A 23,958-nucleotide genomic window follows, 5' to 3' on the forward strand; every position below is an offset into this window, starting at 1 on the left:
GAAATTGGATGCGCCGCCCAACCACTGCCAAACCTCCCCGTCCAGCACAACCCAAAGAGCCACAGAGAAGGCCGGGAAACATCACTCGTCCGGCCTGTGTTGCTGATTTACCTGACTCCTTGTCCCTACCAACTTGCACTGTTATACCTTAACCTTATATTCTCTATTCTTTAGGGTTCATCTGATCAGTCATCAGAGTAGCTTCTTTTGGATTTTTTGGAAATCACAATTATTAAGCTATTACTGATTAGGCAAATAGGGGATTGATGGACTTTCTGCTCTTCTATCACAAGTTTTGGCATGTTGTGGGGAAGATATTACTACATTTTGTTTAACAGTTTTGACTGAAGGAGCGGATGTCTCTCAAATAAATCACTCTTATTGCTTTGATCCCGAAACTGGAGCACCCTCAGCATGTGACAGATTTCAGGCCTATCAATCTATCTAACGTGGTTTATAAACTCATTTTAAAAGTAATTGTCAACAGAATGAAAAACGTTTTGCAGCAAGTGATCTCTCCTTTTCAAAGCGCTTTTGTACCTGGATGACAGATTCATGATAATGTGATTACTGCCTTTGAAGTTGTGCACTCAACCAGATTAAATAGAAATTCGGAGGTCCCAAAATTGGTGCTTAAGAAGGACCTCAGTAAGGCGTACGACCGGGTAGAGTGGTGTTTTCTTGAAACGATTATGAGCTGCTTGAGTTTGCTTCTCAATGGATTGACTTAATTATGCGGTGTGTTAGATCAGTAAGATTTTTCAGTTCTCTGGCAAGGACAACCGGCTGGTCATATTGTGCCTACTAGAGGACTAAGACAGGGTGATCCCTTGTCATCCTATCTGTTTCTTCTAGTTTCTGAGGGTTTGTCAAGTTTATTCCAGAGGGCAGGAAGGGAGGGCTTTGTGCATGGTGTTCAAGTGGGATTGGAGGCTCCTGCCATATCAAACCTCCTCTTTGCTGATGATAGTTTGGATTTCACCAACACGGATTTGAATGAAGCTTTAGCTTTTGGGCTTGGAGCTTCAGAGGAGTTGTTTGTTCTTTCTTCAACAACAATGCTCCTTTTTATTGTCAACCTCTTCGCCATTGGATTATGGATCAGTTTTTGACACTCATTCTGACTTACAAATGAGAGGATTAATGATATTGTCGGAAGTGCATACTAAGTGCATGGCTTCTGAGGTTCTACATAGATCTTATAGTACAGAGGCTAGCTGATGTATGGAGTGTAGATGTATTATAGATTTATAGCATATATTCTTTTGTGGTAGTCGGCCATTTTGGACAGAGTCTGGAATTTTTTGGGCGGTCTTGAAAGATGATCCCAGTTTTGATGAAGCATGCACCTTGGCCTTCGTTATCTGTTGAAGCGAAGGACTTTGTCAAACGCTTATTATATAAGGACCCTCGGAAGCGAGTGACAGCTGCTCAAGCATTAAGTGATCGAGTATTCCATATCTCTATTATGTTTTCAGTTTCTGCTATTTTGCCCTTAATCACTGGCCATAATCATTTGTTGGCAGGTCATCCTTCATATGGAATTATAATGATGGAAAAGTGCCTCTTGATGGTGTGTGTGTGTGTGTATGTTTAACTGATGAAAGAAGAGAACTTTATTTTGCTCGGAATCAGTGCCTCTCCTCTTGTTCCTCCTCCTTCTTCGTCATTGACATTGACATCGTACACAGAGAGAGAGAGAGAGGCTTGATTAATTCCCCATACAGTCCATTAGGTGAATAGATATGTTTAAAACTTTTCCCTTTTCCTTTTTGGATTAAGTTATTTTAATTTCCTATTGTGTTTTGAAAAGATTACTCCTAATCCTATTAAAGTTCCTCTCGTATTTTGGAAAGGAAAAACAAGCCCTATATATAGAGGGCTTTGGTCTTGTTATTCTCATCAATTTATTCTCAACAACTTTCGATTTAGAATTTTAGTCAATATTTATTCTCAAAAGATGAGTTCTTCAAATAATTCACAAGTGTATGAAGCTATGGATGCCAACAAGGGAACATCTTCAACAACCCCAAAAGACAAAGGATCCAAATTGCCTCCACCAGAGCAAGTTACGTGCCCGCCAGCCCCGAAGCGTCCACCTCTAAAAAGTGGGCATAACGATTCTTTTAGCCCACTTAATTTAAACACGATATGGTGATAAACTGTTGATCGAGAGAGAAGCTGTTCAAGTAGTCTAAGAAGAGTAGTTTTTATGTATCTTTAATTTTTTCGTCTATTAGTTTATGTTTACATACTTTTTATAATATGTCCAGTGCTATGAAAGAATTTATATTTTCTCATAGTTGTTTTAACTATTAGCTTTGTCCTTTTAAGTGGACCAAATTGATGGACCATATTTTATTTAGTGTGCAACTGTGCATCTTCTTTCTTTGTCTTTTTTATTGATTTCCTTTCTATTCCTGCTTACACCAAAATAAAAAATAAAAAATCTTGTTACACTAGGTTCTAGGTAACGGAAAAATTGAAGCTATATGTCTTAAATTGGTGTGGTCCCTTTAATGTAAACAATTTTGTGTAGGGGCAAAATCCGATACACTAATACCAAACAAACTTTATATGTGATTAAAGTCTTATAAATAAAAGGATGATAGGAGAGCTCTCCCCCTAAACCTTAGCGATCCAGCGCCAACATGGATATACCTTGTGCTATCAAACGTCGACAGATGTCAATGAGCTTTAGTACAATATCGACACTGTCTCCTCAAGTATCAAGTTCAAGAGTAGCTTTGGTCGTCTTCTGAATATGGTGATTCTCTCAGTTTGTTGCCTTTTGACGTTTAGTTTCCACGAGATGGTTACCTTGCATGCGTACGTCTTTGGATCAGGATAATTAGGGCTGGCATTTTCAGCCGAGATAAACCAACCAACCGAGTCCGAGCCGAATCGGAAAAGTTGGTAGCCGACCATGTCGGTAACCCAAAGTTTGGTACGGTAGTACCGAACCGAGAGAGAGATATTGGTACGGTATTTGTACTGAATTTTAGACATATATAGTATACCGTACCGAATCGTATATTGTATATATTATTTATTTATTTAAATAAATTTTATATATATCGGTCTGAACCGTTGATTATTATTAGTTTTATTTCATATTAAATTATAACCGTTCGATTTTAAATTTTCCAAACCCTAAGGGGGGTTAGATCGAGCCCTCTCTCACTCTCTCAGTCTCTCTCAGACCCGAACCCTCTCCGCCTCGGCGCCTCTCGACCTCTCCTTCAGCCCTTTGAAGTGATGATGTTCGATCTATCCAAGAATCGAACCCAGAGATAAGAGATTCATGTCCTACGATCTGTGAGTTTTCCCTAAGACTCATTCGATTTTTGTTTCAATTTTAGCTAGAAGCGCATGGATTCATTTGATTCATGTTCTAAATTGAGTAATCTCTAAGACTCTAATGCTTTTGCTGCTTGCATCTTGCTGCTGTGGATCTCAAGTGGAATGGATCTCTGTTGCCGTTAATCTCAAGTGGTATCTATGAGTTCTTAACCTGTGATTTGTTGCTCTTTCTTTACCAATATGTTCTGGGTTTTCATGGTTTCCCTTCTGTGCTTGCAGGAACAGGAGGACCAAGGACTGAGTTTGAGTGTTTGAGACTTTGAGGGAGACGAAGGCAAAGTCACTGCACAATTGAAGGTATAATTCATTAATTCGTATTATGCATAATTGATAATTCTTTGTAGATTTGATTTGCAGCAATTGTGGTAGGTTTGATTTATGAGTAATAGATACATCTCATCTTGAGAATAAGGTAGAATTAGTAACAGCCTGGACTGATACCTCTTCGAAATAATGTCAAATGAATTATGAATTAGTAGTTTTGAGTAATGTCAGTACTCACTATCTATATGTGATGGCTGTAGGTAGAATTAAGACTGAAGAAAATATAGTCATGTACCTGTGAATTGTTATGTTCTTCTTAAATTTTAAGTTTGTTTTTCTTACTGTGCTTTTCAGGTGTTGTTCCAATCTCAGAAATTCAAGTAATCATCTAATCAAGGCCGGCTTAGACCTGGAGCAACGTATCATTTCATTCATTTGTGTGAAGTGTGAACTATGAGTGTTTGAATTAGAAATTGTATGAACTATGAGTGATGACGAGATGAACTGAAGTTGATGTATTGCTTTATTTGCTCATGGTTGTACTGAAGTGATGATGAGATGAAGATGAATTGAAGTTTGTATTGCTTTATTTGCTCATGGTTGAACTGAAGTGATGATGAGATGAAGTGTTGAACTTTGCTTATTTTTCATTTGCAGATTTGCTTATGGTTGGACCTTTAAATTCATATGATTATTGCAGTTTTTATTTGCTGGACAGGTTTGGCCGTTTGGGCTTTTACAATTGCAGTTGGGTCAAAGCTGAAAGCTGGCCCAATCTTAAAGTCGGTTGGAGGCCCAACCAACCGATACCAACCGGCTATCTTGGTATACCGACAAGTTGGTATACCGACTTTTTGGCTGGTAATTGGTAGCCCATTTTGTGTACCAACAATGTTCAATCGGTTCGGTAGGTGGTATTGGGCTTCAAGGTCCGGTACCGAACCGAACCCAGCCCTAAGGATAATCCTATGAAGGTGCAACGGTAGGAATAAGTAGCTTAGTACGTCTTCACACAAGTTCGACAGTGACCTCCTAACGAGTGCTTCCATGACCATCGAGGGATATTCCTACAATGCTGGTCATGGAAAATCGTGGTTTGTCGTGTTTAATGCCATGAATGATGAGTCTTAGTTTCAATGTACTGTAAGTACCACAATTACATGTCTAGACGAGCAGTACAATCTGTTGTGGAATGAGGGTCATTTTCATCAATTTGTTGGGTTTTTTGTTTCTCTGTTTAATGCCATTCCTAGTTCTTAATTGCCATCACAGATCTTGTTATCATGGCGATGTTGGATGTACTTGGACTTTCAAGGTTGTTGGTAATTATCTTTAGAATTTTCAGGTCTACCGCTAATACGTGCTAGATTATAATTTGTAAAAGTACAAATCACAAGTTTCATTCCTCTTATAATCAACAAATGCATGTATACACTTTCTGAACTATATATTGTGCCCTAGCTAGACTTGTTTAAAGCTACTATATATGCCCCATTGTTGTCACCGAGTTCTTTTTTACTTTTGATTTGATCTGAAATTGATTCTACCATCTCGAGGAAGACTTGGCAGCAAAGAATTCATGGTAACAACCACAAGTTTCTGTTAACTGAATTTGAAGAGTTCAACAATGAGTTATGAATGTCCATAATATAAGGACCAGAGATGACATCATAAGTGAATAAGCAAAAGGATCATGGGGGAAACTCTTTAGTTAGACAACAATATGTGTGCACATTGTTTTCCCTTTCTTTTCTTTTTCTTCGTGAAAATTAACTGCATCATTATTTCCAAATACATATATACGTGCAAGTGCGCACTGCGCACACACAATATATATGATATATGTATTTGGCTTTGGCTCTTCTACTAAAGGATTCCTTTTTATGGCTATTTTAAGAGATTCCTTGTGAGACACAGTTTTTAATCGCATTCCACATCTCGACTGTTCAGTTTTTTTGTTCTAATGTATAGATCAAATCTGCAAATTTTCAGCTAAATTGATGACCGTTAAGATATTGAACTAATTTTAATGAATAAACGAACCGAATCTGTCCAAACTGAACCGTTTATGTCTATAATTGTAAATCACAGTTTTGAATGTCTTAATGATTATCAATTTTAATGAACTAATTTATCAACCGTTGTATACAAACTTGTTAACACAATTTGCTCATACTTTAACTAATTGGAATAATAACAAGAGCATTTTTGGGACATGTGAACTGATATAAGAACTTGAAGATGACTTCGTGAAAACCGACTAGAAGCTAACATCTTCAAATCAAAATTGCGTGTGTGTTTGTATGCAAATAACTTGAAAATATGCATTATTCATATATAGAAACCGCCATAACAGAATGGATCAAGTGAAAAAGACAAAGAAGCAGCTAGCAATACCTAATAAACAGTACCTTAGTTTTTCTAGCCTAGTAATATCCTAGGAACATGCTGAACTGACTTGTATGTGACCGATACTGAGACTTAAATTATATCAACCTAAAAACTATGCATTTATTCTCAGTCATCAAGTTTTTTAATCCCTAAAAGACTAGGGCTAGGCGTCTGGACCCAACCCGAACCGAGGAAAAAAGCCTGATTCGGTTCGGTTTTCATATTGGAATTTTCAGTTCGGTCTAAAGCCCGACCCGATTTCATATAATCAGTTCGGTCTCGGGCTTCATATTTTCAGGGCCCGAAAGCCTGAACCGACCCGAAACTGTAGCAGTTGCCACAAGTCAGTCCTTGATTGGGTGATATAATAACATGTTAAATATAAAATAAATAAAAAATAACAACTTAACAACCCTAAAACTCTAAAAGTCCTAAAACTGACCTCACTCACCTCAGCCTCCCTCTCTCTCGATAGTATCGAGTCGATACCATCTCAGTCTCAGATTCTCAGCCCCAGAGTCAAATCAGACCATCAGTCGATTACCATTTACCAATTTCTGAACACAGTGTAAGGCCCAATGTTGCCGATCTTTGGAGGGGGAGTGGAGTCTCGGTTGATAGCCATCTGGCTGATCTGGGTGTGTTTGATTTGGAGCAGAAACCAGAGGAAAGTGGTTGGTGGGTTCTCTGTGGATTTTGAGTTTATGGGTTTGGAAGAGAAGAAGAAGAAGAAGAAGAAAGTGGAGTAAATGGGGAGGTGAGAGAGTGGAGTACAGATAGAAGAAGTGAAGTACCTCAATCTCAGTCGATCCCTCCCTCTCAGTCGATCACCCTTCTCTCTCTCTCCGTCCCTCGGTCCCTCCCTCTCAGTCGATCACCCTTATCTCTCTCTCCGTCCCTCGGTCCCTCCCTCTCAGTCGATCATAGAACTGCAGAACTGCAGTTTGGAAAACAGGGAAAACAGGCAAATCTTGTCGAACTGGAAATTTGGCCCGAAAAGCCCGAAAGACCGAACCGGCCCGAATGGGTTCGGTTTCTGTCGGTCTTCATTTCTAAAAAAGCCCGAACCGGCCCAAACCGAAAGTTTCTATCTCGGTCTCAGTCTTACTGATTTTCGGGCCTGACCCGACCCTAGCCCAGCCCTATAAAAAACTGTCTCTTAGATAAGTAAATATGTTAAAACTTTTCAATTTTTTCCTACTCTATATGTTTTGAAAAGATTACTCCTAATCATATTAAAGTTCCTCTCGTATTTTGGAAAGGAAAAACAAGCCCTATATATAGAGGTCCTTGGTCTTGCTATTCTCATCAATTTATTCTCAATAAGTTTCGGTTTAGAATTTTAGTCAATATTTGTTCTCAAAAGATGAGTTCTTCAAATAATTCACAAGTGTATGAAGCTACGGATGCCAATAAGGGAACATCTTCAACAACCTCAAAAGACAAAGGATCCAAACTGCCTCCACCAGAGCAAGTTACGTGCCCGCCAGCCCCGATGCGTCCACCTCTAAAAATTATCATAAAAAGTAAGTAAACATAAAACAATAGATGAACCAACTAAAAATACATCAAGACTACTTTTCTTAGAGTGGGTTGAAATATACTAGGAGTCTAAGAAAAGTAGTCTTGATGTATTTTTAGTTGGTTCATCTATTGTTTTATGTTTACTTACTTTTTATGATAATTTTGATGTATAAATGCTTACTTTTTAAAAGAACTTATGTTTTTTCATAGATGTTTTTAATATCAATGCTTTAATTTGTCTTTTTAACTTCCTATTGGTAGTGATGTGAGATAAATTTAAAAGCAACCTTCCATAATTCATTAATTTGGGACATGTTGTTCGGCATAATAGTGCCTTTTATTTGGCATAATTTGAAAGCAAATCCTCGCCCTCCACATCCTCGATCACCCGCTTCAAGCTCTACAAGTCCGCCAAGGCCCTCGCGGAGGACGTCGCCGTCAACACCGTCGACGACAAGGGTAATTTGGTCTTTCAGTGCCTCACTGACTCGCTGCAGGTCTGCAATTCCAGCTCGGCAGTTTTCGACTTGGTGGTGAAGTCTTACTCAGTTACTCTCATTTGAATTTCGTTGATAAAGCTATTAACATTGTTAACTTAGCTAAAGCTCATGGATTTATGCCTGGTGTGCTTTCGTATAATGCGATTTTAGATGCAGTGATTAGGTCTAAAGGGTCTGTTCAGTTTGCTGAGGATGTTCTTTTACTTCTGAAGGGGTGGAAAATACTCAGAAGATGATGCAACGACCGTCATGGTTCAAATACTGAATGTTGTTGCATTTTGTCATCTTCAGGGTGTGGCGAACCGTGATCTTAAGCCAGAGGTGGAACATTTATTTACCCTTGTAGTATATAATTAGCAGATAAGATTCCTTTATTACCGTTACCTAACTGTTTCAAATTATTTGTACTTGTACATGATCGATGTCTTCTGTTGTCTGGACTGAAATTAAACATCATTTGTAGCAGGACTATTTTTCTTCTAGTAGAATGAGTACGTTTAAACACCTGCAATCATCAGAGTCGACTCAGTAGATTTTGAGTCGGTCTCAAAGTAAGGAGCGTGTACTTAGCGCACAGGTTGCTGTTATCTCTGCTGGCTGGAAAATTTAGTAATTACAATGTGATGAGCACATCTAGCATCTACTCCCCTTGTGAGTTGAAGTCACGTGAGACTTTGTTTTGAGCCAGTTGAAGAACGTTTAGAAGAAGTAGACCGATATTGCAAACAGAATAATTTAACGTATACAAAGCAGCATCGTCAAACAAGTTGAAGAATAAATATGTAATCGCCCATTTAGGCAAACTAACTACAGCTTTACACTCTCAAGACCAAGGCAGCATTCAAACCAGTAACCAAGCTTGCACCGGCAGTGTCGGGGAACTAATAATCTTGATGAATTGCTCATTCCAATTCACCAGGTGTTGTGAAAGCGGATTCTAAAGGACCATCTTGCCAGACCTCCAAATCTCGAAAATCAATCATTAGGTGCACCAAGTTTATGCAACACATGCTCATTCCGATCGGCTAAAACGCATATATAAATACTACTGCATATATTCACTAAGCCTTCACAAACGTCCGGCTAATCCAAGGAAGCTTAGTTTCCCATCAGTGTGCCTAATCCAGTCATGGATAACCACATGTAATGGAATGGAGGGACCAAGCCCAAGTTCCTGAATAACATATAGAGAAAGTACAGTCGTCAGTCTACCGAGCCTTGTATATCTTTTATCTCTAAACGACTGTCTAAACAAGTAAAATAAGAAAAGGGCGAAGACAAAGAAATGAACATATCAAGATCCTGTTCTCTAAGCATGTCAATCTTACAGGATCAAGTCAACATATCATTCAAACTTTTGGTTTGTCATTCAAGTTTGGAACTTTTAATCCACATATCAAGAACCCTTAATTACTCATTGCTCTAATTACAATCCTTCCACTTTTTAGGAGAAGCATCGTGGTTCTTTTATCCACCATATTCATGGTTTTGTCATCACTGAGCTCAAATGCAGATACTAACAAAGTAATTATTTTAGTGAGATGAATGGACCACATTTGCTTCAATTAAAAAAAGTAAAAAAAAATCAATTGAAACAAATGAAAATAAAAGGCCAAAGTTTTTTTTCTTTGGACCAAAAGTATAGTTTAGCCAAAACTCCAGAATAGAGATTAAACGATGTGCATCACTGACAATTTTCTTTTTGAGACAATGGTGCACTTCTGACTGTTTTGCCAATCACGTTTAACAGGATACTGTGCAGCAAGTAAAAAATGAATTATTAGACATCTAAGTTAATCCAATTCATAAGTAACATATTTGTATAATCAGAATTTTGACCAATCTGTGTTTGTCTTTTTTGTTTTCTCTTGAAATCAACCTACATCTACCAAACTCTTCATATATTTATATAGTCGGACTGCAAAATATAACAATAAACAACTTACTGAAGCAAGTTCTTCAATGACAATGGCCCTGTTTCCATCCTTCTCGAAAAGTTCATATGCACATTGAGCATGTTGTTCCCAACAATCAAGTGCCTCAAGCTGATGTACACTTAGTGCAGCTGCACAGAACTCCTCAAAATCCATTCTTCTGTATTGAAGTGCATTTAGCTGTCATGGAAGAATATTAACCAGTTAGAACTTATATAACATATACGTGTATAACCATTGAAATCATATGGAATATCAAAGAAAAATTAGATACAAAGTTGGTACCGATGCAATAAGATCAGGAATGTGAGACCCCTTCATTGCGTCTGTAGCATTTTTCATTAGGGCCTGTTGAAGACAAAACGAAAAGAACACTTGGTAAGAGATTGATTACAAACAGAGAGAGAGAGAGAGAGAGAGAGAGACGGACCATTCTAATATTGTCAAGAGTGATAGTGCCATTCTTATTCGGTACTAATAGTGCAAACTGCTCCTTCAGATAAAAGAGTTCTTCCACAGTCAATGTCTTAGACAGTGCCTGACACATTTACATAAATGAATGCTAAGAGATTGATTGAATATATGTTAAAAAAGCTCTTGAAAATATAAATATGCAAAAAATAAAAGAATGAAACGAAAATGCAACAATTCAAACATATTTAAAAAGGAAGTTGGATGAAGCTATCACCTATTGATATTTTTGTTATCGCTCTTGCCTTGATAATGATTAAGAACAAAAGTTGAAGAATTTTGAATTTCAGAGAGAGAGGGATGGGCCTTCAAAATTTGTGTGCTATATGACTATATCTAAAGTAAATATGACCTTATATACATAATTGTAAGAACACAAAAATTACCACTGATGGTTATATCCAGTGATCATTTGAATTATGAAATGCTAGTTAATTTTAAATTATTTTAGGCCAGAGATATAAGAATCCCATTCATCAAGAAAACAACCCAATCAAATGACTGGATATACAAAGTTCTTTAGGACCAAGAAACTGAATCAGAGCAAAATGAAGTTCTCTTCTTTCATCAGTGAAAACATATACACACCCTTAAAGCAGCCTTTCGAAGAGATGACGATCGCATATACATCTTCATGAGTCTAAATATTAAAATATCAAGAGGCACTTTAACATCATTATAATTCCTCATCCAAGGATGACCTGCCAACAAAAGATTATGGCCAGTGACTAAAGAGCAATATAGCAGAAACTGAAAACATAAAAGAGATATGGAACACTCACTTAATGCTTGAGCAGCTGTCATTCGCTTCCGAGGGTCCTTAATTAATAAGCATTTGACAAAGTCCTTCGCTTCAACAGATAACGAAGGCCATGGTGCTTCATCAAAACTGGGATCAGCTTTCAAGACCGCCCAAAAAAATTCCAGACTCTGTCCGAGCCCAAAATGGCCGACTACCACATAAAAGAATATATGCTATTACACCTATACTCCATACATCAGCCTCTGTACTATAAGATCTATGTAGAACCTCAGGAGCCACGTAGTATGCACTTCCGACAATATCATTAAGCCTCTCATCTGTAAGCCAGAATGAGTGTCAAAATCCCATCCATAATCCAACGGCGAAGAGATTGATAATAAAAGCAGCTGTGTAGTTGAAGAAAGAACATACCTGGTTTGGCAAAATCTGATAGGCCAAAGTCAATGGCTTTCAATGGCGAACTCTCATCCTTAGCAGTATACAAAAAGTTCTGATAATAAAGAACGAAAAAAGTTAGTTTAATATAAAGAGAACTGCATACAGAAAGCACAACCGCCATGATAAAGACAGCTAGGAACATAGTCAAGAAGGATCGTTGGGTATAAAAAAGTCTTTCTCAGCACGAAACAATGACATGTAGCCCGTTATTCTGTTCCCCAACTCTCAGCACGTTTTAGTTTAAGTTCACCCAAAGGTCAAGGAAATTACTAAATTTTCCAGACAGCAGAGATATCAGCAACCTGTGCACTTAAGGTACACGCTCATTACTTTGAGACCGACTCAAAATCTACTGAGTTGACTCTGATGATTGTAGGTGTTTAAACGTACTCATTCTACTAGAAGAAAAATAGTCCTGCTACAAATGATGTTTAATTTCAGTCCAGACAACAGAAGACATTGATCATGTACAAGTACAAATAATGTGAAACAGTTAGGTAACTGTAATAAAGGAATCTTATCTGCTAATTATATACTACAAGGGTAAATAAATGTTCCACCTCTGGCTTAATATCACGGTGCACCACACCCTGCAGATGACAAAATGCAACAGTCTTTGCATCATCTTTTGAGTATTTTCCATCCCTTCAGAAGTAAAAGAACATCCTCAGCAAACCGAACAGACCCTTTAGACCTAATCACTGCATCTAAAATCGCATTATACGAAAGCACACCAGGCATAAATCCATGAGCTTAGCAATGTTAATAGCTTTATCAACGAAATTCAAATGAGAGTAAGACTTCACCACCAAGTCGAAAACCGCCGAGCTGGAATTGCAGACCTGCAACGAGACTCATAGTTGCAGACTCATAGTCCCAATATTTAACAGACATTCCATCGTTCATATCTTCTTTCGGTCTCAAATATATCCTTCAAATCTCATCCGAATCAAATCCACCACGTCCTTGGCATCTCAGGATATGCTATGCTCAAAGGCAAAATAACACAACGTGTGCCCCCTTCTGGCAAGTGAAGATGGTACCAAATAGAAACATCATGCACATCTTCCATTACGAGGAAGAAAAAACCAATTGCTTCACCAAGTTCCTATTCACTTCTGCTTTGATATGAATCTTGAGAAAGACTTGGCCTCAGGGAATTGATGGTAACCACCACAACTATCTGTTAACTGAATTTGAAGAGTTCACTAATGAGTTATAAATGTCCATCATATAAGGACAAGAGATGACATCAAAAAAGAAAAAGCATAAGGATCATGGGGAAGACTCTTTAGTTAGACAGCAATATCTGTGCACATTGTTTTTGCTTTTCTTCATGAAAATTAACTGCACCATTAGCGCCTAATACATACAGGTACGCACGCACAACATACATGATATATATATATATATATATATATATATATATATATATATAGATCCTATCCAGAGCGGAGCTCCGCTTTGAAATTAATGTGTGAAGTTCGAGTTTTGGGTCACTTTTCGGTCGCATATCCACATCTCGACCGTTCAGTTTTTAGGTACTAGTGTATAGATCATCTCTGCAAATTTTCAGCCAAATTGATGATCGTTAAGGTATCTAACTCGCTTAAACCAATGGACGGACTGAATCTGTCAACCTGAACCGTACTAGCTTTAAGGCAGTTATCAATGCCTTAACGATCATCATTTTGGCTGAAAATTTGCAGAGACGATCTATACACTAGTACCTAAAAACTGAACGGTCGAGATGTGGATGTGCGACCGAAAAGTGACCAAAAACTCGAACTTCACACGTTAATTTTCAAAGCGGAGCTCCGCTCTGGATAGGATATATATATATATATTTATATCTTACCATATGATATTTATATATGCTGTTGCAATGTTTGTATAAAAACTTGTTAACAAAATTTGCTCATACTTTAACTAGTTGCGATTTGCGAACAAGTACCAAGAGCATTTTTGGGACATGTGAACTGATATAAGAACTTGAAGATGACTTCTTGAAAACCAACTAAAAACTAACATCTTCATAATCAAAATTCTCAGTGTGTTTGTATGCTAATAACTTGAAAATATGCATTACAGCTGCATAGAAACCCACATAACAGAATGGATCAAGTGATAAAGACAAAGAAGCAACCAGCAATACCTAAAAACACAAGATAGTGTTCTCAGAAATTGTTTGCTGATCTTGTGAGAACCTCCCACAATTTAATCATGGAGATGGATTAAAACCAAAATTAGGAAGAAAGAAAAGAAAAGAAAAAGTTAAGAAAAGCTGCAATATTTCTGTACAGATATCAAGATATCTACCAGAAATGAAATGTCATACTAATTCAAACCAAATACAGAACTTAAAACACAAACTATACTCAAGTGTCACACAAGTATGCATGTATAGTTACTTACATTCATCAGGACCTTTCCAGCAAGTGAAGGAAAGTGCAGTGGTAAATGATGAATCTTCACAAATAAATTGGCCAATGAACATGGCAATGGAGGAACAAGGTTCATTGCAGCAAGCCACCATAACTTCAGTAAAGCAATTTGTATGCCAACAACCAAAACTCAGATAATTATGCACTTCGGCATACCACCTTCATCATTTACTTGGTCAATCAGAGAAAATGACAATCAGCTTGAATGCTTGATATCATTTTTTTCTCTTTTTAATAAGACAATATTTACCCCCCTGCACAAGCGTTTGCTCCACTATTTGGAAGGAGACCATCCTTGGCCATTTCACCAAGGACATTAAAAACTGCATCCATATTTCCTTCTTTATGGTTTGTTTCAACAAGTAGCTTTGCAAGCTCAGCATCAGTAAGCTCACAGCTCCTCAGTGTGTTCTCTATGACTTGACTCAGTTCATTGTTCATTCCCTCTGTGAAAAGTTCTTTAATCAGCGCAATAACAGTTACAGTATGAGGAAGATAACCAGAAAGCAACATTTCCTTGTACAGATTCAATGCCTTCTGAACATTTCCTTCCTTACAATGACCATGTATGATAACGTCATAAACTGCTCCATTAGGTTTGTATTTCCTCTTAATCACTGTTTCAAAAACTTGATCTGCTTCTTTCATCAAACCCTTCATGCAGAATCCCTTTACAAGGGCTACCACACTCTTAAATTCAACATTCGTGCAGCTCTCTATTAGAGTATTGTATGTGACATCATCTGGGACAGAGTTATCATAGAACAACTTGAGTAGAAGTTTCTTTGCTTCTCTTGTCCGAGCTTGTTTGTTAAGTCCATTGATAAGCACACTGTAGGTCACAACATCAGGTAGGAAACCTTTCTTTATCATTTCGTCATTCAACTGAAGAGCCTTATTCAAATCCCCTTCCTTGCAGTAAGCATTGATCAAGGTTGTGTATGTGAATTCATCAGGACGCAAACCCATACTTATCATTTCTTGGAAGAGATCACAAGCTTCAACTAGTCTCCCTTGCTGACAGACACCTTGAATTAGTGATGAATAGGTAACAGCATCGGGTGATATACCCTTCTCCACCATCTCCATCTTCATTTGGAATGCACTCTCCAATTCTTGATGCCGACAAAACCCAGTGATAATAGTACTATAACTTACTACATCAGGGGATAACCCTTTCCCTACCATATCTTGTACAATTCCCATTGCCTCTTCCATCCTGCCTAATAAGCAGTATCCATTGATAAGGGCATTGTAAGTCACAACCGAAGGAGAAAATCCACCACCAACCATTTCATTCAGAAGACGGTAAGCTTCATTTAAGAACCCTTGTTGGGCGAAGCCATCTATCAATGTAGTATACGTCCTCTCATTTGGAGGAAGTCCTCTAACACGCATCTGCTCAAAAAACTCCATTGCTCGATTCAAATTCTTAGCCTTACACATGGCATTGATCAATGCTGTATAAGTGACAACATTCGGAGACAAGCCATTCCTCCGCATCTCCTCTTGCAACACAAGTGCTTGGTGAAAATTACCTTCCTTGCAATACCCACTAATGAGTGTATTATTTGTCACCTCGTCAGGAACAAAACCCTTTCTTTTCATCTCCTCAAGAATCTGACCAGTCTCATTCATCCTCCCTTCCCGACACAACCCATTAATCACCACATTATACGAAATCAAATTAGGCTCCAAACCCTTCAATGCCATCGATCTCAACAATCCGAACGCGTCATCCATCCTCTTCAACTTACAATAAGCATCAATCAACGTATTATACGTAACCACATTCGGCAGACACCCATTCCTCTCCATTTCACTCCAAAAATACAACACCATTTCCAAATTCCCCGCCGCACTGAAACCCCTAATCAAAATGTTATATGTATACACATTCGGCGAAACCCCATTCCTAGTCATCTCACTAAAAACCTCCTCAGCAAACTGAGCAGACCCTCTAGACCTAATCACAGCATCTAAAATCGCATTATACGAAAGCACACCGGGCATAAATCCATGAGCTTTAGCTAAGTTAACAATGTTAATAGCTTTATCAACGAAATTCAAATGAGAGTAAGACTTCACCACCAAGTCGAAAACCGCCGAGCTGGAATTGCAGACCTGCAGCGAGTCCGTGAGGCACTGAAAGACCAAATTGCCCCTGTCGTCGACGGTGTTGACGGCGACCTCCTCGGCGAGGGCCTGGGCGGACTTGTAGAGCTTGAAGCGGGTGAGGATGTGGAGGGCGAGGCACTTGCTCTGGAAGGTGAAGAAGCGGTGGTGGTGGCTGCGAGCCCAATTGAGGAACTTTAGGGTTAGGGTTTGGTCGAATTGGGATTTGAGGAGTAAGCAGGAGGCGGCTTCAGGGGTGAAATGGGAAGAGAGAGAGTTGAGGTTGTGGGGGTGGCGCTTGAGGTATGTGATTGCTTTGTCGGCGAGGAGAGCGTCGGAGAGACCGAAGCGGAAGGAAGACTGGGTTGGAATATGGGGTCTTGGGAGGGGCATTTCGGTAATAATGAAAGCTGAGGTTTATCGGAACCCAGAAGCACGGCGGGAACTAAAAGAGAAGATGAAACCTTTCTGGTAGAGAGTACCAGACACACAGTTTTGGAGGATAGTTTGGTCTATTTAAATTTTGGAACTGTGAGTTTGTTCAGTTTTGTGGGCCGGGTCGGGCAGAGCCGATCCAACGGGTAGATTGCAGTAAAAATAAAGGTTTGGCCCAGACCTTAGGTAGCTGCCCTAAATTAAAAAAAGGAGAAAAAACACTAGAGTAATAGGATTGCTTTCAAATTATGCAGAATAAGGTTGTTTTTAAATTTATCTCACATCGGAAGTTAAAAAGACAAAGCATTGATACCAAAAACATCTATGTAAAAACATATGCTCTTTCATAGCACCGTACATCAAAATTATCATAAAAAGTAAATAAACATAAAACAATAGATAAACAAACTAAAAATACATCAAGACTACTTTTCTTAGACTCCTAGTATATTTCAACTACTTGAACATGCTGCTTTTCTCTCGATCAATAGTTTATCTCCATATGGTGTTCAAATTAAGTGAGATAGCCGAATCGCTATGCCCACTTTTTGGAGGTGGACGCTTCGGGGCTGGCGGGCACGTAACTTGCTCTGGTGGAGGAAGTTTGGATCCTTCGTTTTTTGGGGTTGTTGAAGATGTTCCCTTGTTGGCATCCATGGCTCCATACACTTGTGAATTATTTGAGGAACTCATCTTTTAAGAACGAATATTGACTAATCGAAAGTTGTTGAGAATAACAAGACCAAAGGCCCCCTCAATATATAGGGCTTGTTTTTCCTTTCCAAAATACGAGAGGAATTTTAATAGGATTATGAGTAATCTTTTCAAAACACAACAGGAAATTAAAATAACTTAATCTAAAAAGGAAGGGAGTGTATTTAGTGCACCTACAGTGTTTGGGCACTGACAGCACGTGACCACGTGCCTAACGTTTTAAAAGCCTCCGTTAGTTTAGATTTGGTTAGTCATGAAATGAAGTCTGACCACAAAAACAGGTGAAAGGCAGTAAGATGAAAATTTTACCGTCCCCACACGCGGTGCTCGTGGGAGGCTCCAAGCTTGCCGCCGACTCCGGTTTTCTCAAATCTGAGACGAGAGAAGAATATTTTGAATTGCAGCATGTATTTGAATTGTATTGATCGTTCATAGTCGGGCGGCCCAAGTTTGTTCTGATATGGGATCCCAATCTGAGTAACACTTGGAAGTCGAAAATCATCGAAACCCAATTCATTGCGGCAGTTTGTAGGTAACGAATTAGTTAACCAAAAGCAGTTTCTGAATTTTTTTGTTGTGATTTTATTTACTCGTATTTTCTCGGAGTCTCTCTATTTCAGTACTTCTGAGTTCTGATGTTCATCTCCCATCTTAGATTTTATTACCTTACTTCTCCAACAGTTGATGATATATATATATATATATATATATCCTATCAAGTTAATTGAATCAATGCATCATGATATATATCCATATTGGTTAGTTGTGGATTTTGATTAACTTACCCTCACTTTGAATTTGCTTAGGTAGGTTGTTATATCCAGTTTTTATTTTTATGAGAACCATTTTAAAGGCAAACTTTAATCTTTTTTTGTTAAATCCTTGGTATTTAGTGTAGTTTTTGTTTCCTGCGCATTGTGGGATACATATGGGTTTTGGCAGGGGGTTTTGATTTTCTGATGATGCGCTATTGTTTGGCAAACAAATTTTCCCTTTTACAGACATGACATGTGCGGTTATTCGGCTATAGAATTAGGTGGTTTTAATGGGAGCGGATCCTCTCCTGATCTTTTATTTACCTAATCTTACCTAAGCTTTGAACAAGATTAAGACACGTGTCGATATTGAATCTAATGGCCTACAACTAGTTCATGCCTTGTTTTTTCCTTTCATTCCCCATCTATCTCTTGTCTTTCTCTCTCCTTCGTAGTGATGACTCCTTCAACAACCAAAAATGAAAGAAGAACACCCATCCAGATTCACCTCCAGCAATACCCATCTCTATTGTTAGGTTTCTAATACTGAAAACAAGAAAAACAGAAAAGGATGGAGAGACGGCAAAATTCCAGGTCGTCTTGGTTGGAGGTCGTCGAACCGGGTTGGGTCGGGGCCAAATGGGTCTGCCAAATCCCCTGCTAATCAATCTGGTCGCAAATAGTGCTTCTAATCTCCAAACAAAATTGATCGAAAAAATGTGATTTTGATATTGGGCTTTCTTTCCGCTTGCTGCAGGCATTCAAATGGCGCTTCTAAAGCAACGCCGAAGGCTGTTGTTTATGATTTAGCTGAGAATCTCTTTTGCCCTTAAATGGAGAGGCCGGGTCGATTGCCGCTCGTAGTCGTCTATCTCCTAGCAACTGAACGCTGTTCATTTTCATGGAACGTCTTCACTGAGTTCATGGGTAAAAACTGGAATGAATTGATTGAGAGCTAGTACAGGTAGGTTAATTACTAGGGAAAGCAAGTTTCTATGAGATGGGTTGATAAGTGGGAAAATAGGGACAAATCTTGGTTGGATTCATTGGAAGCCATAAACTGAAGCCTAACAATAGAGATGGGTATTGCTGGAGGTGAATCTGGATGGGTGTTCTTCTTTCATTCTTGGTTGTTGAAGGAGTCATCACTACGAAGGAGAGAGAGACAAGAGACAGATGGGGAATGAAAGGAAAAAACAAGGCATGAACTAGTTGTAGGCCATTAGATTCAATATCGACACGTGTCTTGATCTTGTTCAAAGTTTAGGTAAGATTAGGTAAATAAAAGATCAGGAGAGGATCCGCTCCCGGTTTTAATCCCATCCCGGATAAGTTCTTCACTTGATCAGTGTTTATTTTGAATCTGGATTATGATGTCTACAGTCTCAATTTTGTCAATGTGTTGGGTTGATTCCCTTTATCTTCATCTTTTGTGGCACTAAATTCATCTGCATTGGGATTACATGCTCTGAATTTTCGTTGTCAAGGTTGTTAGATTTCTCTTTGATGGAATTTGTTTGTTTAGTATGATAGGTTTATGCTCTCTCTCTAGGGGATTCTAAGTTATGCCTTCATCTTAGGTGGGTGCTTAACTACTGACCTTTTGAGTTGCATTCCTGCTTGGGATTAGCCTTGCTGTTGTTGATATGGTTTAGAGGCTATGCCTCATTCCCAACTTTCAGGTGTTTCCTTCAGTATGGCTTTTGTTTCTGAGCAATCTCATGGTGCTGATTAATGGAGTCATTGCCCGTGGCCGGAGAGGAAGAAGTTTACCCAATCTCCTCAGCAGTATTGTATGATAGACTTATGTGCATACTAGGGTGAATACGCCGGAAGTTGCTTGGCGGAGATCACATGATTCAACATAGGCATGAGGCTCCTATTGTATGTGTCATAACACGCTAAATGATTAGGCAACAACAGTATCGAGTCCTTTAATTTGTTTTTGTACTAAGCCAGATGCTCTTTTAAAGTTTGTGACATGTATTTGATTAGCTTAATCTCACTCTCAGTGTGCATTGTTTTCCCTTTCTACTATGATTTCCTGAATGCCACCCAAGTCTTTAAAATTTCACAGAAGGGTGACCTCACAGCAAATGTAAACAAAAACTATATAAAGTTGGAGTTAAAGCAAAACAAGTACTGTACTAAGGGAAAATGAGGACTTAATTTTGATTTAGATTAAAGCCAATGAGAAGTAGGAGTTTGGCGAGGTCAATCAGAGGTCTTTTTGTTAATAGCTAGGTCAGCTGAAGAATTCTTACATGTCAAACCTTCTATCAAAGGCTTTCATAAATACACAGTGATCACCAGGTGGAAGATTACTAGTCTCAAATGCACACTGATCACCAGGAGCAACACAAGCAGTAAAACTACAGTAAACAAAGAAGTCTAAATATGCCATGGAATGTGCAAGATGTATGGAATTAAGGGAGGAAATGAGAAGCTAATATTTAGTGGGATCGATTTGACAGAGTAAAAAGCCAAAATGATAAGACCAATTTAATAAACCACAAGTAGATCGATATATGACTGAAAACATGGCAACTATAAATCAAAAGCACGAGAACATTAGTACCAATGATTCAATGGAAACACATAAAATCCATTGTCCACAAGATTTCATTAGTATGCAGTTTTGAATAGAAAGGCTACTAATCAATGCACACCCAAGAGGTAAACATGATACAACAGTCTGAATTCAAAAGGCCATTAGTATTTCCATAAAACCCATTGTCCTTGATAGAAACTATCCTAGAACTACACATCTATATTTTTCAGTAACGTGTGTCCACCAAAACAACTGATGATTACAGATTTTTCGGAAACTAATCCCTAACCACTTGTCAATCCTGACCGAACCATTTCCTAAACTTTGGAAAGCGACCTGTAGAAAAATATAATAAATTATATGACTGAAAGTAAATTGATTTAAATTACAAACATAATCGAACATTGAAGATATGAACCCAAACTCTTAGGTTATTAATAAAAATATTAATTATAAATATCAAGGGTTGAGATCATCTTATAAGTATTGGGTCATTTGCACCGTCGGTGCATAGAATAATTTCCAAGGTTTAAACACCCTATATGTATGCGTAGCTTGTCACTCCCCAATCCCAACATTATGACATAGAGAACTACACAGAAAAGGAAAAGCAGAAGAAAAGAAAAAAACCTGCATTTAAAGAAATTCAATTTGGAAGTTGGAACCAAACTATTGCTTCTTTCAAAAGTCTAGTATGTTTCTACCATACAAATTTGAGAGAGGGAAAGACGCGGCTGAGAGAGGAGAGAGGTTCTAGGGTTTTCACACCCAAGGTTTTCTATTTATACCCATCTGCGTGAAAGGCCCATTTTATTCTTGTGACGAATTACGAAACCGTCCTGGCTGGTTACTTCCGGGTTTTGGGGTTCGTTACTTTACTCGTTTTTCGTCAACGACTTCTTTAGTAATTTCTCGACTTCGTCTAGAGTCCAAAACTCATCTTTTGAGAACAAATATTGACTAAAATTCTAAATCGAAAGATGTTGAGAATAAATTGATGAGAATAACAAGACCAAGGGCCTCTATATATAGGGCTTGTTTTTCCTTTCCAAAATACGAGAGGAATTTTAATAGGATTAGCAGAGAGGAGCGGAGAAAGTTTACAAAATTGACCTCTTTCCTGTATCCTCTTTTGTTTTGAGTTTTGTTACAGCTTTGTTTTTACTGGGACCTTAAGATCCCAAAATCTCTTGCTTCTAAAGCGTGTCACACTTGATGAAGTATCGGTTTAAATTCAATTTTTCAGACCGATTCTTATTTAGGTCTTTTGCTCAATCCAGGTACAATCACAAGAGTCAGCTGATCTTGTTGCTCAATCTGGTGGAGCATGGGATCCACATGACATGAATGTTGTTGCAGTAACGTGTGAATCATCCATTCAGTTTTGGGATTTACAAACAATGAAGTATGTTTTCTTCTGATATTGTAAAAATTACATTGTGTTATTTGTCAATTAGGATCAACTTGGATGATTAAAATTTATGGTCTCTCTTGAAGCATGCATTCAGATTTTACGCAGGATTTGTTTTTTATTTTTGGTGTATTTCCATCATAATAGGGGCAAACTAGATTCTGTTGCATGAGAAGAATGCCCAAAAAGGGGAAACTAGATTATGTAAAGAAATACTGAAACATTTTTGGGGGTGTTAAAGTGTATGAGGTTTCACCTTCATGAATGTAAGATTGTCCTCAAAGTCCTCAACTGATCAAAACAAATTGCTTATGTGCAGGAAGGCAAATTCAATTGAACATGCTCATGTCGGACATATGTTGATTATAATCCCAAGAAGACACACATACTTGTAAGAATGTAGTCCTGCTTCACTGATGTAGAGAATGGTAAAGACTCAGAAATCATATCTACTTTATGTTGGATCATGAATTTGGACAAAAAATTAATGGAATGCCCCAGTATTTGAATGATGTGCTTGAGTTATTATGTTGAGGAATGTTACTTTATTTCCCAGCAGCAACTACAATTAAACTTTATACATCATGCTCATAACAAAGATGTATATAATTGTAAAACAAAACAGTAATGCCAAGGAAAACGAAGTCAGTTGAGAGATTAGAAATCAGTACCAAAATGAAAATCGATGTCTTATGATTATTAATATATCGAAATGTGTCCACAGAACTGATGTACTCAAAACCAGTGCACATCGATTTCTAAACACCAAAACCCAATCTATTGTCAACGGACAAATCACCTACCACAAAGTACACCGATGTACCATTAAACAGAGAACATCGGTTTTAGAATCTAAAAGCGATGTCTACAATGAAACAACACATCAGTTTATGCAAAAACAAGCGATGTACATAAAACCATTGAACATCGTTTTACGTAAATGAAAACGATGTTCTGTGTGAAAGGAAACATCATTCCTTATAAAAAAAACCGATGACGTCTAAAGATACCAACATCGTTCCTAGGAAAATAATGTGGCAAGCTACACGTAAAAATGGCCAAGAACAAACAATAATTTATAGAAACCAATGTTTGGAAGGGTTCGAGACATCACTTCTGAAATAGAATTCGATGCAAATGTTCACATAGGTATTGTTCGACATATACTTTATTAAGCATAAAATGCGAAAATATGAATAATTAAATATAGTTAACATACAAAATTATGATGATTATAACGATTATACATCGATTTGTGTTTCAAAAGCGATGTTCGTTGTTGTTGTGGACATCGGTTGCCGACCGATGTCTGATTTTTTTTATCTTTCTCTACACCCACTAAGGCATCGGTCGAATTTTAGTTTGACATCGGTTCTGGACTGATGTATATGAACAAAATTCTAGTAGTGTGTATATTTATGCAAGTAGAACTCCCTAACTACAGATCAATCCATGCTATTTATATGGAACTGAGAGGTGCTGATATATAAATACGGGCTTACCAGCTAATCTGTTAGAGCTCTTCAGCACCTCTTCCTCAATCATGAACCTCATGAGGTCCTCCTCCTCAATGGACCTACTCAAATGAAGGCAAAGTATGTCAAAGGATCGAAACTGAAAAGGTGACCAGAATATCATTAAATACACACGTTATTAAGGTAGCATTTCTCACTTGGAACCAAGCAGAGAAACATTAAGGAAAATGTGGTAGGCAGCAGCAGTTGCTTCCATCTCACTGGCAATCTCCTTGCTATTCTGTTCACCCCCTTAATCGTCCAACTCAGTACAGGAGAAGGTGGATAGCCATGCGGACCTAGGAACCACATCCACCAATACCTCCATGGTCCTAGCTGAAACCTCTTCTAGCTTCATTCAGAAGCTTTCC

At 38.1% G+C, this 23,958-nt stretch overlaps 1 protein-coding gene and 1 pseudogene across 8 annotated transcripts; both read right to left on the reverse strand.

The window, feature by feature from the left end:
- Nucleotides 1–8,740: 8,740 nt before the first annotated feature.
- On the reverse strand, nucleotides 8,741–14,184 carry LOC133737221 (CDPK-related protein kinase-like; annotated as a pseudogene).
- Nucleotides 10,403–16,683, reverse strand: LOC133736963 (pentatricopeptide repeat-containing protein At5g39710). Of its 8 annotated transcripts, none has more exons than XM_062164584.1 (5): nucleotides 14,064–16,683; nucleotides 12,458–12,838; nucleotides 12,209–12,349; nucleotides 11,622–11,700; nucleotides 10,403–10,514 (listed from the first exon to the last, which is right to left on the reverse strand). In XM_062164584.1, the coding sequence occupies exon 1, from the start codon at nucleotides 16,598–16,600 to the stop codon at nucleotides 14,339–14,341; it is 2,262 nt and encodes a 753-aa protein (XP_062020568.1). In that variant the 5' UTR covers nucleotides 16,601–16,683; the 3' UTR covers nucleotides 10,403–10,514; nucleotides 11,622–11,700; nucleotides 12,209–12,349; nucleotides 12,458–12,838; nucleotides 14,064–14,338. The 8 variants fall into 8 exon arrangements, with proteins under 8 accessions (XP_062020568.1, XP_062020565.1, XP_062020569.1 ...); XM_062164581.1 differs by having other exon boundaries at nucleotides 12,209–12,355; XM_062164585.1 differs by having other exon boundaries at nucleotides 12,209–12,293; nucleotides 12,455–12,838.
- Between the last annotated feature and the right edge of the window lie 7,275 nt (nucleotides 16,684–23,958).

The sequence above is a fragment of the Rosa rugosa genome, chromosome 3, assembly GCF_958449725.1.
Source record: "Rosa rugosa chromosome 3, drRosRugo1.1, whole genome shotgun sequence".
Lineage (NCBI taxonomy): Eukaryota > Viridiplantae > Streptophyta > Magnoliopsida > Rosales > Rosaceae > Rosa > Rosa rugosa.

Bases quoted from the DNA above. Each gene is read 5' to 3' on its own strand.
- LOC133736963 (XM_062164584.1), bottom strand. From the start codon at position 16,600: ATGCCCCTCCCAAGACCCCATATTCCAACCCAGTCTTCCTTCCGCTTC.